The sequence below is a fragment of the Galeopterus variegatus genome, unplaced genomic scaffold, assembly GCF_000696425.1.
Source record: "Galeopterus variegatus unplaced genomic scaffold, G_variegatus-3.0.2 Scaffold1592, whole genome shotgun sequence".
Lineage (NCBI taxonomy): Eukaryota > Metazoa > Chordata > Mammalia > Dermoptera > Cynocephalidae > Galeopterus > Galeopterus variegatus.
In genome coordinates this window covers 98,844-118,764 of record NW_007727703.1, presented here as the reverse complement: position 1 = coordinate 118,764, position 19,921 = coordinate 98,844, and the positions used below count along the sequence as shown (strand labels likewise).

The window sequence follows — 19,921 nt, the reverse complement described above, 5'->3', positions numbered from 1 at the left end:
GGCCCCGTGGCGCACTCAGGAGAGTGCAGCGCTGGGAGCGCAGCGACGCTCCCGCCATGGGTTCGGATCCTATATAGGACTGGCCGGTGGGCTCACTGGCTGAGTGTGGTGCGGGGCTGAGTGCGGTGTGGGCGACACTAAACCAAGGGTTGCGAACCCCTTGCCGGTCCCGAAAAAAAGACAAAAAAAAAAAAAAAGTTTGTGGAAAAATGAATGAAAAGATAATATGAACCCTTCCATGAACTGTTTGAAGACCCCTTGTGTATAGAACAAAACTTTTCTGGTATATGTTATTTATTACTATATATTAATAATAACAAAGTTAGATAACCGTTATATTTTCTGCTTTAAAGTATCAGAAAGTGCTACCTCACCATAAAGTGTTACCTCACATACCCCTCCCCCCGCCTCACACCACACATGCGCATTTATCAAAACAGAAAAGGAATGCGTAGTAATCTCAGCGTCCCCCCCCCCTTTCTTATTCCAGGTGATGTGTTTCATATCACTGCTCCCGTTAAATTCACCTTTGAGGAGGCTGCAGAAGAGTGTGAAAACCAGGACGCCAGGCTGGCGACGGTAGGGGAGCTCCAAGCGGCTTGGAGGAACGGCTTTGACCAGTGCGATTACGGGTGGCTGTCGGACGCCAGCGTGCGCCACCCTGTGACTGTGGCCAGGGCCCAGTGTGGAGGTGGTCTACTTGGGGTGAGAACCCTGTATCGTTTTGAGAACCAGACAGGCTTCCCTCCCCCTGATAGCAGATTTGATGCCTACTGCTTTAAACGTAAGTGTTTGATACCTTTTAAAAAATTACAGTTTTTAAAAAAACCTACTTCGAAGGCATGCATTGATGTTCAACTAGCCATTGGAGTGGATCCCATGTGTTGCAGTTTGTGCACGGAATGGAAACAGTTCAGTAACCTTCAAAAGCAAGCAAACTGAACAGCAGCAATGTGGTTAAAACAGGAAGTTTGGCAAGTGGATTTTTAGAGGGGATGAGGAAATGCCAGGTTAAGGCCTTAACTGTGCCTGTTGTGCCCAGAACCACAGAAAGTATTTCTGAGTAGTTTATTTTATATTAATTGCAGTCCTTAAATGCAATTAGGTTGTTGGCGCTATAATGGTGAGGCTGACTGTGGCTGAGTTAAATCCTTAAATTTTGTTTTTTTAAATCTTTGTTTGGTATCAGTCTTTCTTTGAAATGACAGAAGATTTAAATTTCAGTAATCACAGGTGAGTACTTGGAGCTGACATGGATAATCACAATGTTTAATTGGTACCTAAAAATGAACCACACTATCAATAAAAATCTCTATCTCATTTTATTTTGAGTAATGGAAATACGTGCCTTCTACTGATTAATTCTATAGTATCGTATGTGTTCTTTGCATATAATGTATGTTCTTTGCAATGTGCAACGTAATAGGCTATCTTCAGTTAGGTTTACTACTTAAAATTTGTCTTACGTAGCATTTCTCAACATTAGTGATATAATTATTTAAATTTTTTAGATGTCCTTAAATTATTTTAGCAACACTAGTCACCTGATACAGTGTCATAATTGTGGTATGCTTAATTAAACAAGAGTAATTCAGAGTCTCATTATAATATTTACTGTAGAATCTATATTGTGCTAGCTAAACAAGATTTCACAGAATTTTTGTTGACCTTAGGTATGTCCAAGACAGTCAGGTTATATTGAAATATAGTAAAAATTGCTAAATTTCCAGTTTATCTTGTTATAGCAGTATGTAGCTAGAATGAATAGAAAAATCTACTAGCTTATTACATAATTGGTTTCTAAAGTGAAATACACAGGCAGATTTTCATCAACAAAAAAAGACAGAGCTGTAATGTTTAAGTAGTCAGCAGAAGAGATGTTAGTGCAACGAAAAGGTTTAATTTCACATACTTCTGTCTTCCAGCTAAGATGCCTCTACTTGGATCTTCTTCCTCAGTCTCAACTTTCTGAGTGTTAAATCCATGTGTTGTGTGTTAGCTTGACACAAGCTGGCCGATCCATAAAAGGCCATAGAAAACACTAGCGTTTGTTCTCAGGCCCTGAAACAACAGAAAACATCTTTCTTAATCATTTTCGGGAAAACAAACAACAACAGAGTAGACAGATAAACATTCCTTTAAGCCATAGTCTCACAACAGGAATTTTCAAGTAGTTCAGGCTCTAAAATCAGTTTTACATTAAGTTACTGATATGATTAAGAAACAAAATCAGGCTGGTATGTGGGGGGAAGGGGTCAGAGAGGTTAAATTAGAGAAAGAGTAGAATTATCCAGCTCAACTACCTTACCCGATATTTTCTTGTGCTTCATAAAACTGGCACTAGAAAACTTTTAAACACTTTTTTACCCCAAGGGTAAAATTTAAATCAAAGCCTGTGTATAACCACAAAGAGTGTTATTAAAGAATTCATCCTGATGTGTTTTAAATTATTTATTAAATGAAGAATTCACAGGAATGCATAAAATAACAAAGTACTTAGATTCAGATAGAATAACCACATACTAAAAATCTACATAAAATCCAAAAAAAATTTGAAGGTTTAGATGGCTTCTTTTTTTCTGATTCATTGAAATGTATGTAACTTGAAAATATAATGGATTCATATTTTTTTACCTCACCTAAGCTAGAAGCTAGATTCTTGTTTATTTTTTCTCTAAGATCCTATCATATCCAGAATTCATTTAGCACATAAAAGGGTAAAAAAGTTTAGCCATAACATAAAAGCCTCTTAAACCACACGCAATGTCAGTAGCTTCCCTAAAATTTTAATTCCTTTTTCGAGGATTCCTTAAAGTATATATTTTTAAAGAATTTGAAAAATGTTCTCAAAATGATCTGACTGATGTCCAGTTTTCCCACATAGTCAAGAAGTGACTAGATTCTGTTGGGTAACGTTTGTAGGAGCTGAGGCCTCAGCTACAATTCCAAAGTGATTTCAGAGATGTACAGCTGTCTGGTTAAGTACAGGAATCTGGAAATATAACCATATTTTTCTTGTTTACTTTTACTAAATGTAGGAAGTGTTTTTTTAAGCTGTTTGATGAGTGAACAATGTTAAATCCTCCTTTTCTGTAATTCCCTTTTCTTTATAAAGTCACTGAATAGAACATTCACAATGGCTGATAATAAATATAATTAGAATCTATTCTTGCTAAATAGATTTGAAAACAGGTAATCTAATGTCTTTATGAAATGAAGTTTTCCCGTGTATTTTCCCTTGATAATTAAAATAAATTTTCTACTTTTTATTTTTCTCTGACTTCAAAATTAAGCAAGTTCTGTGAAAGAGAGTTACACAGGGCTTTGAAAGATCACCTCATACATCCCTAAGTTTTAAGTGAATCAAAACCATTCCAGACTCATAATAATCTCTCATTGGATGTTATTAATGATTTCCAGGAGAGAAAGATAGGACATGTTTCCTAGAAAACCCATTGTAATATTCTATGACCATAACTCTCAGACAGTTTTTCTAATTATCTTAAGTTCATTGTATTAGAAACCCATATTTCCTTTTTAAGTTGGAGACCAAAATCTAAATAACAGCCATTTCTGTTGTGAACACAATTGTTTAGTTGTCCGTCAGCATCTTTTCCAACTGAAGCAATTTCCTTGTCTTGTAATTTCAGTTTCTAAACCTCTAATCATCCATGTGATCTTGCTTTGAACCTTCATTGTTTTTCATATCCTTCTGTTTGATTAAATTTGGAACTTGAAATAGTGGTCTAAGAGAAGACCAAATTAGTTCCCACCACCTCATATACTATCTTATATATCATTTCACTTTTAAAATTGGCCTGCCAACCTATGGCCACTTCATTATCTTTTTTCGTGCCCTAGATCGTAATCTGACCACAGGTGCCAAAGCTAAGCCTTCATTGTTATTTCAAAAAATTTTCCTATTTATTGAACTTAAATCTGTTAGTGTTCAATCACTTATAAGACATTTAAAAGATATTCGAATTCTAATCCCATTGTTCTAACTTTTTCGCTTTCCCCAACCATGAATCCAGAATCAACCTATTGAATTTCTCCCCATGTTTACATTTATTTGCATATAACAAATGTAATACAAAGTTAAAATTAGTCATTTCTGCATAATGTAGACAGTATGAGTATGAGTTAAATTGATTATCATGCTATTAATAGGGGTTTTATATTTTATTGGGAAAATCTGCCTCATGTCTCAACGGAAACACAGAGAAGATAGTCCATTTGACATAAAATACCGTAAGTATAGTGATGTAAAACATCTGTGTGGCAGACAGCTGCAAAGGTTGGAAGGAAACTTTTGTGGGAAAAGAAACATGATGATTTTTGCTGGCTTCCTCAATAATAAAGTTGAAGAAACACTGGTAGTTTTCCAAAACCAAAACTTCTCCATGTGAATGCACCTTCTGAAAGGACACTTTTAGAATAATCGAGTTGGGTTTTTACCTTTATGATAGTCATCATTAATAGTGATATTTATTAAGATATCTCTTGGTACATATTTGTACTTTTTAAAATTATTCCCTTTCTTGGAATGGCTGAAACAATGGCACAGAGGATCCGATACACTGAATTATGATGAAAATCAGCTGTTAAGTTGACAAAAAAGCCACCCAATCCCAAAAGGAAGTCAGGTTTTCCATTCCAAGTAGTAGAACTAATTAACTTAATTATAAGCAGACTTTTTAAACAGGACTCTAAAATTACTGAAAACTCTTGTTTTTGGAAACAAAGTCACATAAATCCTGGCTTTGTAGAGCAGATTCTCTGAGACATGTTGCTATTACTTTACGATGCAATGGGCTAGAGGAAGGCAACAGCAAGCTATACAGTAACAAGTGACAGTGATGTACAATTATTTAGTTTTTAAAACCTGAGTCCATTTTTAAAACACTATAAAAATATTTTCATAGCATTGTTGAGAGTTGCTAGCAGACAGTTTGGGTCAGAACATAAGAAACCCTGATCATAGGCCCTTTGTTTGGCCCTAATGTAGCATCACCTCCTTTTAGATTAATTTCATCAGCCATGGAAATACACAGAGGGAAAAAGTAAAATTAGATTTTGTTGTTATTAATAATAATATGATTAAAATTTCTCTAATATGTACTTTTCTAAGCGTTTATGTTATGTTTCCATGGGAATTTTTTCTGTATGTATTTTTTACTATTTCCCCAAAGAATACAGTTATAAGACAAACATAAAATTTGGCAGTTAAATGAGGTAATGGCTATGGAATTTCAAAGGATAGAGAATTGAATTAAAAGAAAAATAGTCAACCGTATTTTGCGTCTTTAAGTTGTTGTGTCAATTAAAATAGACCAATGCTTCTTCTAGTAAATGAATGCAGGAAATACTTTTCTTAATAAAAGGGGAGGAAAAGGTTATTTAACATGTTTTAAAGGTTATTTCACGTTTCAACTTTTTTGTTGTTGTTTAGTTTTATTTTAATACAAAAGGATAAATAGTGACAGGCTTTAAAGAGTATTTAAATGTATCATAATGTAAATGGCCACCAAGTTTTCATTATAAAGTCGATGCATCTGGGCTTTTAAATGGTCTGGGGATTGGCCATAGCTAATAACAGCATATGCCAGACGAAAAAATAAGGAACCTGTTAGAGCCCTAGTCTGACTACAACAAAGTCACATCAGTTTATCGTTGTTGTAAAAGAGCAGATGGAGCTAAAAGGTATCCTATTTTGTTTTTTAAGGGGATGACTAAAAGTAAGAAACAAGATATTACAGATACTTCAGATATTACAACTTTTATCAGGGAGAACAGACAGTACTTCTACAAACAGCTAGCTTTAAGTCATATAGGATGTAGCAAAACAATCACTACAGGTTTCTTCAGAAGTTTCTTCAGAGTTGACTGGCAACTAGTTTTTGGCTTTTGAAAATACTGATTTTTTGTTGTTGTTAAAGTACTGATTTAAAAAAGTAAAGTACTGATTGTTCTAGGCCGCTGCATTTTCCCTGCATTGACAAGAAAATTGTTTACAACACTGTGACTTTTATACACAATTCTTTTGAAAATACTGATTTTTTGTTGTTGTTAAAGTACTGATTTAAAAAAAAAATACGATATTTTTGTTCTAGGCTGCTGCATTTTCCCTGCATTGACAAGAAAATTGTTTACAACACTGTGACTTTTATACACAATTTAGATTTCTTTAGACAGGCCAGGCATTCTCTGTGCATCTGGAGGCATTATAATGTAGCATTTTATGATGACAGGTTACTTTATATTGCCTGAGCCCATTCTTTCTGATGCTCAGGGTTGTTCCCAGTGATTTGTAATTACAAACCTAAAATACATCATGTGGGTACTTTACTTCCTGTTCTACATTTGTGTCTCATGCTAAAGTAAGCCTGGAACCAAGACCCTTAAGTGGTACAAACATAGTGTATAGAACATAGAACAAAATGTAGAACTACAACAAATGCCAACCAACCTCTTCCAGACACATTTTATAGTTTATTAGAAACAAGTCTACACTACAGAGTTGAAAAGATGAAGACAAATGTCCAACACCTGGAATCAAGTGAAGAGTGGTCTTAAAAAGTTGAATATCCTGTTTTTATTAAAGTCTCCACATTATGGACAATGTAATTCTTTATATGTGGCTCAGTTACATTTGATGTGGCTTTTTGGTTGTTTTGCAATCTGAGACACTCCCTCTCCCCTGAGACACTATGCAGATTGAGAAGGAGGGAGTGTGTGGAGAAAGCTAGAGGCAGGGGGCAGAAGCCTCCAGAATAATAGTACGAAGTTTTTCTGTTAGGCTTCAAGTTGCTGCTGTAGTTTCTGATAAATTATCTACTGCACCCAAACTCTGCATTTATATATTTTTGGTTTTTTCCTTATCTTAAAACTATGCAATATTCATTTTCCTTGACTTAGAACAGTCATTCTTATCTATGGGTAAAAACAGTGATAACCCTTTCAAAACAACTGACCAATTTGTGACTATTAGTTGTTTAATGGCCTGTCTTTGGGTTAATTTAAGTATAGTTTTTAGACTCCTCTTCATTACAAAACACTTTTCAGTCACCCCAAAATACACACCAGCACTTGACAAACTGGACATGCAACTTTTTACTAGTGACTTGTCTAATCAACTCTTTGAAATTATTTTTCTAGCTAAACAGAATATATCAGAGGCTACAACCATCGAATTGAATATCCTCGTGGAAACTACATCTTCCAGTTTATCCAAAGAACCACAAATGGTACCTGACAGAACTACACCAATTATTCCTTTAGTCAGTGAGTTACCTATCATTACGACCAAGTTCCCTCCTGTGGGAAGTATAGTAGACTTTGAACAGAAAGCTACAGTCCAACCTCAGGCTGTCACAGACAGATTAGCCACTGAATTACCTACACCTGCTGGGAGTACCAAGAAGACTTGGGATATGGACTACTACTCACCTTCTGCTTCAGGACCATTTAGAAAGCCAGACATACCTGAAATTAAGGAAGACATGCTCCAAAGTACAACTGTCTTCTCTCATCATGCTAATGATTCATGGGATGATGTTATGGAAGATACGCAAACTCAAGAATCAGTTACACAGATTGAACAAATAGAAGTGGGCCCCTTGGTAACGTCTACGGAAGTTTTAAAGCACATTCCTTCCAGGGAATTCTCTGTGACCAAAACACCACTTGCGCCTACAAGAATGACTCTGGAATCCAAAACTGGAAAGAAAACAGTAAGCACTGTTTCTGAATTGGTAACCACAAGTCGCTATGGATTCACCTTGGGAGAAGATGACGGTGAAGACAGAACACTTACACTCAGATCTGGTCAGAGCATTTTGGTCTTTAGCCAAATACCTGAAGTCATTACAGTGTCGAAGACTTCAGAAGACACCACCCACATTCAACTAGAGGACTCAAAGTCAGTCTCAGCATCCACAATTGTTTCACCTGTAACTGTGCCTGACAGTGATGGATCCTCCATGGACAACTGGGAAGAGAAACAAACTGACGGCAGGATAACCGAAGACTTTTTTGGCCAGTATCAGTCTACTACACCTTTTCCATCACAGCGTCATACAGAAGTAGAATTGTTTCCTTATTCTGGTGATAAAATATTAGTACAGGGAATATCCACAATTATTTATCCCTCTCCACAAGCAGAAATGACACAAGGAACAGAAAGAACAGAAACATTAAGACCAGAGGTGACAACAGATGCTTATACAGATTATGAAATACAGGAAAAGGTCACTAAATATCCATTTATAGGAAAAACCGAAGAAGAAGTCTTCTCTGGAATGAAGCTCTCTACATCTTTCTCAGAGCCAATTCATTTTACAGAGTCTTCTGTGGAAATGACCAAATCTTTTGACTTCCCAGCACTGACAACAACAAAGTTAAGCGTGGAACCAACAGAAGCGAGAGATGTGGAGGAAGACTTCATGACAACTCTGACTGGACCAGAAACCGATGAAGATATTACAACAGGGCCTTTGACTGACAGTACTTTAAGTGCAGAGGTGGTTGCTGTATCAAAATGGTCATGGGATGAAGACAATACAACATCAAAGCCTTTCGAGTTCACAGAACATGCAGGCTCTCCAGAATTGCCTCCTGCTTTACTCACCACTATGGGAGTGAATGGAAAGGATAAAGAAATCCCAGGTGTCACTGAAGATGGAAGAGATGAATTTACTCTTATTCCCGGTAGTACTCAAAAGCCATTAGAGAAGGTTACTGAGGAAGACTTAATAGACCATGGGAAATTCACAGTTAGATTTCAGCCAGCTACATCAACTGGTATTTCAGAAAAGTCAACTTTGAGAGATTCTACAACTGAAGAAAGACTTGCATCTATCACAAGCACAGAAGGCCGGGTTGTTTATGCAACCACAGAAGGAAGTGCTTTGGACGAAGGAGAAGATGTGGACATCTCTAAACCAGTATCTACTGTCCACCAATTTATACATACTTCAGATGTGGAAAGATTGGCATTTGTTAATTATAGTAGCACCCAGAAGCCTACTACTTACGTAGACACTTCCCATACCACTCCTCTTTCTGTAATTCCCAAGATAGAATGGGGAGTGTTAGTACCTACTGTTCCATCAGAAGGTGATATTCTAGGTGAACCCTCTCAAGACATACGTGTCATTGATCAGACTCACCTTGAAGCAACTATTTCTCCTGAAACTATGAGAACAACAGAAATCACACAGGGAACAACTCAGGAAGAACTCTTTTGGAAAGAACAGACTACGGAGAAACCAGTTCCTGCTCTCAGTTCTACAGCTGGCACCCCCAAGGAGGCGACACCACCACTAGATGAACAAGAGGGCATTGGATCAGCATACACAGTCTCTGAAGATAGATTGGTCACAGGTTCTGAGAGAGTCCCAGTTTCAGAAACAACTCCAGTTGGAAAAATTGAGTACAGTATGTCTTATCCACCTGGTGCTGTAACTGAGCACAAAGCAAAACTGGATGAAGTGATAACACAAACACCAAGCATCAGGCCAAAAGTATCTTTAGGTCCAGGGCCTGAACAAAAATATGAAACAGAAGAGAGTAGTCCAACAGAATTTGTATCGCCTTTGAGTCCTTTCAGTACCGATGTTATCCAGCTTATAGAGGAAACCACTACTGAGAAAAGAGAGAAAACATCCCTATATCATACTGATCTAGGCTCAGGATTATTTGAAAAGCCCAAAGCCACAGAACTCCCAGGATTTTCAACAATTAAAGCCACAGTTCCAAGTGATAGCACTGCTGCCTTCAGTTCAGTAGACAGACTTCACACAGCCTCAGCATTCAAGCCGTCTGCAGCATCCACTGAGAAACCACCTCTCATTGACAGGGAGCCTGGTGAAGAAACAACCAGTGACTTGGTGATCATTGGAGAATCAACATCTCATGTTCCTCCCACAACACTGGATGATATTGTACCTAAGGAAACAGAAACCGATATTGATAGAGAGTATTTCACAACTTCAAGTACACCTGCTGCTGCACAGCCAACAAGACCACCCCCAAGGGAAGGCAAAGAGGACTTTGGAACTCAGGCCCTTTCCACTCCGCAACCCCCGGAGGGGACAAAAGTCCACCGTGACATAAATATTTTTATTATTGAGGTCAGAGAAAACAAGACAGGTAAGTCTTTGCTTCCTAGACACACCATTCAAGGCAATCGGCATTTTATCTTGAAAATTACTTTTGGGAAAAAAAAAATCAACATACCAAATGCTGCCATTAGAAGACAACTGGAGTGTGAAACAAGGTTTAGCTTCATGTATTTGTGCAAGAATTGGAAGAATATGTTAAACAATTTGGAAGAATGTTAGTTACAATTTTATTTTAAAAGTCGTAAGAAGCCCTGCTTTGTCATCTAATATAACCAAATCATCACTGTTACATCACTTCAGAACATGCAGAACAAAGTGTTTTAATTTCAGTGTCTTTCCATACATTACTACTCAAGTGTAGCACTAGACCGTGTTAACATTCCATTGGTCTTTAACTATTAACCTTCAGTACTTACAATGTGAACAGCTAAAACAATTTCACAAATCCCTAAGGTGGACAGAAAGACATCTAAAGATTTGCTTTGGTTTTTCCTTTCTAGGATTTTGCAGGTTTATTGTATCACTTGTGGGATGGGTAACAGGTCTATAGTTTTTGAACTGATATTTTTGGGTATTTTGGTGCGGCTTTAATTACTTTTAAAAATACAATCTGACTCAGTTCTAGGCAGTGCTCTGATTCATTGTATTACACATAATTTCAGGAGGTGGATTTGTAAGAATTATCTTTGTTTCCTAAAATCCAGGCTGTAATGTTGTTTATTTTATGATTTAATTGTTTTACCTTTTTAAATTTATATTTTATTTTATTTTATATATTTTATTTATATTTGTGATGCCTTCTAGTCTACTCAAATATTTTAGCTCTTTAGCAGAATTCCTATAAGTGATTTCTTCACATTGGTTAATACTTGCAATTGTCATTATAAAACATAACTTATTCCTGCCTGAAGGTGAGACCACACCATCTTTTAAATTTGGTAAGCTGAGTTGAGAAAACAGAGTACATTTGAGGACTCATCGAAAGATTCATGGAAAAATGAAATGAAAAGATCAGATGAATCTTTCCATGAACTTTTTGAAGACCTCTCAAAAAGTACAGTTCAATAGATCGATTGTCTCTTTTTTATTTAGAAATTAAGATCACTGCTTTATTCTAGTTTTAATATAAGGATTAAATGAATAAATATTCATTTTTCCTTTACTTGGCTCTGAGAAGCCTGAGTAGGAGAATGTCTTTTTAGCAGGTTTTCTCTCTTACTATTGGAATATTCCCCTCAGTATGTCATTTTTCTGCAGAGTGATGCTATCCTCAGAATGCTCAGGAGTGCACCTGCTGGAAACAAACTCTCACTTTATTGTCAAGTCATTTGGCATCTGGTGCTGTAGATAGAAACCTCATGGCTTCTATAGGCTTCTACTGTCCAGAATTTTCTCAGTGTAAAAGCTTTTGCATGGCGTGAATAGTAGAGAAGAGAACATATCCCCAGAGTATTAAAGTTGATCTCCACTTTCCAATACAGTTTGACGAGGCCGGGATTGGACCGTGATTTTCTTGTAGTGATGCTGTTTCTTGGAAACCATAACGTATTTCCTCTTTCCTAATTCCTTTTCCATGTCTCAAACCTGGAGTAGGAAAGAGAACAGTTGCCAAGAAGTAGGAATGAGGATTGCTGTTAGTAGAGTTGGAAAAGGGACAAAAAGATGTAATTGTGAAAAAAAAAAATGAAGAGAAGTAAAAAATTATTACCAACACTTAATTTGACAATTAAAAAAAAACTTGGACTATGCAGAAATTTCTCTTAGTATATATTACTCCGTTGTTAGTGTAGTACTAAGCTGAATAATGTAGAATACAGTAAAAATGTTTTGCATTTAAAAACTGTTCTAAATGGGAAACTGTGAGTTAAGGTTAGGGTGATCAAATTACAAAATGGTAAAAGTGAAAGTCGATCTCCCTGGAAGAACTGGCAGTCATCAGAAAAAAAGAACTAAGTTTATAAATGGTTTCTCAAAATGGTGGGTCTGAGTAATATAATCTTGAAACAATTTATACAAAGGTGTGTATTTACATGTGTGTTGTGGATTTAATTCAGCTGGGCCTGGGAGACATGAATAGGTGTTTCCTCTGTTTTCTTCCACTTCTAAAACATGGGACTATGATATGCCTTCAAACTAATTTTGTTTTGTCTTGATAATAATAGATCAGAAAACTCTGTGAAATATTTGATTATCTCCATCAGGCAGGATTCCTCTCTGTGTGTGTGTGTGTGTGTGTGTGTGTGTGTGTGTGTGTGTGTGTGTGTGTGTGATGTGTTTAGGGAGTAATTATCTACCTACCTATCTATCTATCTATGTACCTATTTATCTACCTATCATCTCTATTTTTGTGTGTTCTATATATGCCATTTGCCATAAGACTAAAGGCATTGTTTATTGTATTTATAAGACAATGAGGTTTACTCAGCTCCAACTGCTTACTTACATTAATTTTATTTGTTTTCTATGAGGAATTTAATTTTCTTTGTTTTCTATGAGGAATTTAATTTTCTAACATTTTGAACTTTGGCAAGGGAAAACCCTGAAGCAGATGTTCAGTTAATGAGTTCTAAGGCAGGTGTGTACATTAATAAGGAAAAGTGCATATATGCCTGGAAAACCAACCTTTTTATGTATCCAGGCACATTTTCCAGGCTGGAAAATCTTTGGTGTATGTGTATACATCTGTTCACAAGAAGAGAATCGACCTTTACGTGTACTGTGTATCCAAGTAAGCAAAATACCACCCATGTTACACTAAACCAAGGCATTCATAATTTTTCGCTGTACTCAGCAAGTCATATAAATCTTCATTATTTTTTTTACTACTATAAAACAAAACATGCTACTCAGGACACACTTATGTTATATTTGCTCAAATGGATCTTAATAGCAACTTATGGTGCTGCTGCTAGAGGGCAACTCTAGTTAGCAGTTAAAAAAAAATCTGAGGAAACTTTTCAGCTCATAAAAGTTTTATGAGCTGAAAAATGCTATGGGGTGTGTTTAACAGTGGTTCAGGGGATACTGAAAACTTGACTCCTGTCTATTTCAGGAGTAATTTGCACACCTGCATTTTGAAAAATTATTGAAAGGTTTTCTTTGTGAACATGTATGAAGGCTGTAGGGTTTGAAGGTGTGGGAAGAGTTTCTTTAATTCTAGATTTTTTTTTTAAGAACACTTCACTAAATCATCTAAAATGTTACAAGTTAGTATAACAGAACTGTGAATGGTTTTTTGGTTGTTTATTTATTTATTAATATTATTATTTTTTTACATAGAACTGTGAATGTTTTTAAAAACTGATATACTGGTATCTTTCAATCAAAGAATAATTTGGACATGTACAGATATTAAATACCAACCTCATTATGCAAATATTCATAATTATAACCTTAAAATAGGTAGTTTATTATAAAATAGGTAGCTTTTTTATAAACAAGTTCATATATGCTCCTCACTATGTTTCAGGCCTGCTTGAAGTTGTCTTGTTAGGTGTTCTCCTGTTACTGGTTTTATAATTTATACCTACCCAGATCTAAGTGTAGAGCAGGTATGAAGCCAACATTAAACTAAAATAATATAAATATTAAGATATTGATAAAAGTATTAATATAATGATACTAGAGACTAATCTGATTTTGAGAAAGATAAATGTTGGCCTTTAAAGTTCATTTTGCTCAGTTTCCTTATTGAAAACTATTATATCTTATTGCTTACGACATTCAGAAATAACTCCCATCTGATTACTGTCTTCTGCATTTTTGTTTGTACATCTAAGAAATGTACATATAGCTAAAGGTTCATTTTCTGAATATTTTCTGAATTTTCTGGTGTTATGGAGAGGGTAAGGGACGTTGGCTCTGAGAGCAGTGGATATCTGTGCAAATACCAATATTTATATCATTGCTTGCATAGTCATCACTTTTTAAAAGGTAATATTTATACAAGACAGCCTCATATAATTTTTTAAAATCACATACACCTCATATTTTTCATTTTTATAGAATTTCACAGAATTTTATAATTATATAGAAAAATTACTTTCGGATTTTTATTATAGGATCCGATTCCTTTCTTCAAACAAAATGTTATTGAGGGCTTCTATATCTTAAACATATAGAAGAGTAGCTGTGTTGGCGAATATTTGAAGGGGAGATCAGGAGGCATCTCTTCCTCATTCTTTTGTGGCAATTTCTAAAGTAATATGTGCCTCAGAACACAGCTAGGGAGAGAATGATATCATCTAGATAAATCAAAATAAAGCAAAAACAGTTACTCATTCCTAAATGAACTGATTTTTTTAGAGTAAAAATGTTTTTAAAATTGGTCTGATTATCAATACCTTTATCTGACTGTAGTGAGGCACACTTATTAACATTTACCTTTTAATAGCTCTATGCATGGTGCTGAATAAAGCAAATTAAGCAAATGTAGTTTTAATCTTATTGATAACCAATATATCATTGAGATAATATATAGTTACATTTCAGAGTATTATGTGTATGTGCAGAACTAAATCATCATCTAGTTCACAGTTGGGGCTTGATGCTTTCAGACCACTATTTCCATATCGTATCACGTTTAAACCTCAGAGATAATTCGCGGTACAATGAGGGGAAGCTGATGGGCAAACAGAGGCACACTGGGTCCAGCACTCTTGCCACTGGGTCTAACAGCCTTGGCCCTCTTTGGAGTGCTTTTGCAGTGAACTGATTCTTTCCCCTGATGAGCTCAGAGAAACAATGACTTCTTCCCTACTGGCTTAGGTGCTGCCCTGTCCATTAATTCCTAAAACAATGTAGACTTTGGAAAGACTGGGTTCTCACTAGCATCCTATTACTTTGTTAAGAGTATATGATTTAGATGTGGTTGCTGCATGGTGGACTATGCGTGTTATTCAGATACCAGCTATAGCAAAGGAATAGCATGCTGAAATTGGTAGCATGCTATTCTGGGGTCTATGCTGCTGCTTTCCTGCAGAATTTTGGAGCACATCCCTGAAAATGGATAGGGCTGGTGCCTGCGCACATGGGTACTTCCCTTTGCCGGGCTCCAGCTGTGGCTTACTGCCAGAGAAGCACATTTTTTTCTGCAGGGAATTAGGATGGCTTTCCTTATATCATATTGGCTGCCCAAAGTTTAGAAAAGGATTTAGTTTCTCTTTTATTAGTCAGATAATGAAAACGGAAGAGAATGTTTATCTTCCCTTCCTTTATATAGTATGAAGAATAGAATTGGCCTTAATGTTTCTAAATGATTAGTGAGCTTAACACTGCACTACAGACCAAAGATTACCTTTTTAAAAAGTCCTTCTAAGTGAAATATTTTGCATATGTAACATGAACATGCACATGTAGACACATACACATATATACATATCGATTCCCAATTTTTAAAATGTTCTTTAAGGGGCCGGCCTGGTGGCGCACTGCGCTAGTGCGCCGCTTGGGAAGTGCGGCTGCGCTCCCGCCGAGGGTTCGGATCCCACATACAGACCGGTTCCCGCTCACTGGCTGAGCGAGGCGCGGGGGCAACACTGAGGGTTGCGATCCCGTTGCTGGTCCCGGTCCGGTACGGGGGCGACACTGAGGGTTGCAATCCGTTGCCGGACATGGAAAAAGACAAAAAAAAAAAAAATGTTCTTTAAAATGGCACTTGCAATTACAACTGGCCATTATCAAAACTACCACTGAGGTAGGGGTATTATCCAAAGATGAATATCACTTAACTATCATTGGCAGTTACCGCAAGAGATGAACACACTACCTTTCAGCAGAGGACAGTCAATCAAGAATTGTCTTTAGGTAAAGCTACAGCATGGCTTGTCCTTTGGCAGATATAAGAAGGGGGCACAAAAGAAACATAGACCATTGGCCCTGCTTGCAAGGCATTTAAGTGCATATTGGGGAGCCAGTATTGACACAATCAAGTATAATTGTGGTACAAAAATATAATTGTGCACTAGATAATGTGGTATGACAGACTGTGAATGACAGATGAGGTCAGCAAAGGAAGGAATCAGCGAAGGCAAGATGTAAAGAATTACATGAGAAGCAAGAGATTTAAGCCAGTCCTTGTTGGAGGTGTAAACTAAAAACAAATGACTGGAAACCAGTTTTCAGCTGATTGCTTCCCAACCCAGGCTCACCAGTGGGGCTAAGGAGCCCCCATGTATAGTCAGGTCTAAACAGGGCTGGGATCACAGAGAGGACATGGCCTGCTTCAGAAATCTTAGAATTCACCCAGAAACTTATACAGGTTCATGGAAACCAGAGATATTCAGATACCTTCCTTAGGAAGGAGCATTTTCACACTTTTCTGGGCTTCAGTGATTCATACATTTTGATAAAAGTAGCATCTTCTGTAGGTTATGTGTAACTTTTCAAAATATATTCCCATGAAGTATCATGGTCCAGAAAGCAAAGTGGCATAAAACTACTTTTTAAAAAGTGCCAGCACACTCTAAAAGATGATGTAAAGGTTTATGGCATGTTAATTCAAGTGAATATTGAGTCAGTATGTGCTCTGAGTTGGGGAATCTGAAGTCAGTCTTTCCTTTGCTTATCTGCAAAATGGACCCAGGAATTTCTTCATTTCCCTGTCAGAAAGTTTTTGCTAGTAAAAAAGAGATGTAATGGTTATTATTATATGGGATTATATTTCCTGAACTTTGACTTATACTCTGTCTCCAAATGACAGGGGGTATGAAAAAAATGATGTGTATATGTATTCATACATACATATATATACACATACACGTGTACATGTGTATATACACATATACACATAATATACTTATTCTCTCATTTATTCAACAGCCGAGTAATTACAATGTCTAGCCACACGAGAAGTGGAGTTTTTGAAGTACACTCTGTGATACTCCATAGGATAGGAAGTTCGCTCCATAGGATACGTGGAAGAGGGAGTTGATCCGTTAGAAAGAGGCTTTGGAAAGAGACCTCGGTTCATTGTCATCATTGTTATTGTCTTGAATAAATTGATTAACCTCTATTGGCCTTAGCTGTTATAACATTAAAAATATACAATAATACTATAACCTTACCAGATGGCTTAAAGAAGAAGGGGATCTCTCTGAGTACTTGCCATATGCCCATCTCTGTGACAGGCACCTCGCACATTTACTGCTCCTTACAAGGCTACAAAGCACCAAGCACAGTGCCCCTGGCACATGAAAACTACTTAGTACAAATTAATCCCCTCCCAGATTTAGAAATTATTTCATTCCAAACTTCCAAATGTAGGAAAATACAGATTGTTTTGTACTAAATAGGCAAAAGTTGAATTATCTTAAAATTCAAGATAAGTTATCCTACAAGGAGTCAAATATAATTGTACTTTAGTATCCGCTTGACTGAGAGAGCTTACTAAAATTTTAATCCTCTGTGGGTTGTGTTTACTTAGGGTAATACCGTTTGGGGTACAAATTAGAAGCAGCTGCAGCCCTTATTTAAAATTTAAATATAGTATTGATTTTATAGGACCTCAGAGCAGAATTCATTAGCTTTCTGCTGTTTTTCATGTGTGAAAATTAGCCTTATGATTTTGATAACTATCAATGTAATCTGTTCTCAAAAAAAAAGGTTTTTTTTCTTTTCTTTTTTTAAAAGATGACTGGTAAGAGGATCTTAACCCTTAACTTGGTGTTATCAGCACCACGCTCTCCCAAGTGAGCCACGGGCCAGCCCTAAAAAGTTTTTTTTAAAACAAATTCTTTATAAATTTCCCCAGGTATTGGGTCTAACCTCTTGCATATTCATAGAACGCATGGGCATTCCCTGCTGTCTTTTTGTTGTTGTCAAGGAAACCTCAGTTCTCTAGGTAGGGATTGCAGTCTTCTTTCTTAATAGCTTTTAGATCATTCATTTGTGCAGTGAATAAAAAAAAAAAAATGAATTCACAGGTCCAGACAGCATCCAGAACTTTTGGGGGAGGTAACTAAGGAGGAGACGTGTGGTGAGAGGAGCAGTAGGTACAAAAGGAAAGGAAAAAGGAATCCCTCTGAGGTTTCATTTTAATGAGGTACACATGAACGTTTATGTTTTTAAGACTGCCTATTTTTGCCAGTTTAGAAAATTTATAACATTACTACTCAGTGAGTTTTTGTATGTTTTTTACATACTGAAATATTTGGTTATTAAGTGGCTTCGTTGAACAATTCTAAGAATGGGGCCCTGGTTGATGAAGAATGAGTGTGGGGGTAGGGGGATGTGTTTTAGTGAAAACTGTTGTATATATTTTTCATTTCTAACAAAGTACTTTTAATTTTTTACAACATAATTGAGATGATATAAAATATAAAATATTCTTTTGTCCGAGGACATTATATGGACATCTGAGAACCCATATTATTGCATTAAAAAATGGTGCTCCTGAGCTGGTCAGTTAGCTCAGTTGATTGGAGCTCAGTTTTATACTACCTAGGTCAAGGGTTCAGATCCCCTTACTGGCCAGCCACCAAAAAAAAAGAAAAAAAAGAAAAAAGGAAAGAAAGAAAAAAGAGGTGTTCCTTACAGAGATAGAGCTCAGTATTTAGACTTTTTGATTATGAATTGGGAGGGAAACACACATCTATTGACAGGAAGAAGCATATTATTATTTCTTAAAAAGAGTAATTTGGTTCTTTGGAGGAAAATAAATTATGATGAACCTTCTAAATACTTGCTAGAATAATTAGGTAATATATACACTGGTTCTCCATAAATAATTTAAAGTCTAAATATGAGACTTAATTTTATTTTTTTGAAAATGTTTCCATTGCTTTTTTGTTTGTTTTGGGTTTGGGTTTTTCTTGGCACCTGGACAGTATGGGGATTCGTACCCTTGACCATAGTGAAAATAGGAGATTGTGAACCAGAAAGAAAGAATCTCTGGAGAGGAAAACTTTAATTGTATTTCAGCATCTATGTCTATGACAATTTGATATAATGAGTCACTGTCTTACACCCAAACTTGCTTGCATGCATGTATAATAAGGACACAGTAACTACCTTGACTGGTTTTTAGTGATTTCATCTTTTCTCTTTGTAGCTCAGTTTTCCTGGTGTCTCACAAGGGCAGGTTAGGTACTTCGGCCATATGCTATGTGTAGTAGGTTTCTGAAGGTTTTGGTTATTCTAAGATGGGAAAAAGACAGGGAAATATACTAATGTATGTTTCTGAAGAGTATGATAGAATATAGTATGATTATCATTTTTATTATGTTGAAAGCTTACCTTCTTTATAGAGGATCCCATCTTGCTATCTATAGATAGAACATTTTCTGCCCATCTCCTCACACTCACCCCCAGAACATGTTTTAGAGGTTTGTTAGAATAAAGTCATTCAATCAAGCTACTATGTGGCTGGGGGAAAGAAAATAATACAATGTATAGCTTAGTTGGGAAGGCAAGTTGAAATAATTAGTAAGAGAGCATATAAGAAAAGCTAATTACTTGCTTTGTTAAAAGGAAAATTAGAGGCTAATATGAAATAAGACAAGAAGCATATTTAGGAGGCAAAGTCTTGGAACTGATCTCAAAGGAAACTCTAGGTACTCATCCCTCGCTGAGCATCCATCCAGTTTACCTGGGAGGGCCTAGAGCTGCCAGACCAGGTACCAGCCAGCTGATGACCCATGATGCCACTATATGCAAGGGTTTGAGGGTCACCCGCGGATCTCCCAGTGCATAAATACTCCGCCACTGCTTCTCAACCCTGGCTATATGTCAGAATCATCAGGAAGCCTTCAAATAAAAATACTCTCCCCATCCTTCACCAGACAACTTGAATCTGAATT

At 36.5% G+C, this 19,921-nt stretch overlaps 1 protein-coding gene across 3 annotated transcripts in view; it reads left to right on the top strand.

The window, feature by feature from the left end:
* Positions 1-19,921, top strand: part of VCAN (versican) — a 110,155-nt gene that overhangs the window by 36,235 nt on the left and 53,999 nt on the right. For 2 of the 3 annotated variants that reach the window (XM_008577864.1, XM_008577863.1), the window contains exon 5: positions 491-784. In XM_008577864.1, coding sequence (XP_008576086.1) covers positions 491-784 — 294 coding nt within the window. Of the gene's footprint in view, positions 1-490; positions 785-7,158; positions 10,153-19,921 lie in introns of all 3 variants that reach the window. The other variant, XM_008577865.1, reaches the window with a different exon arrangement.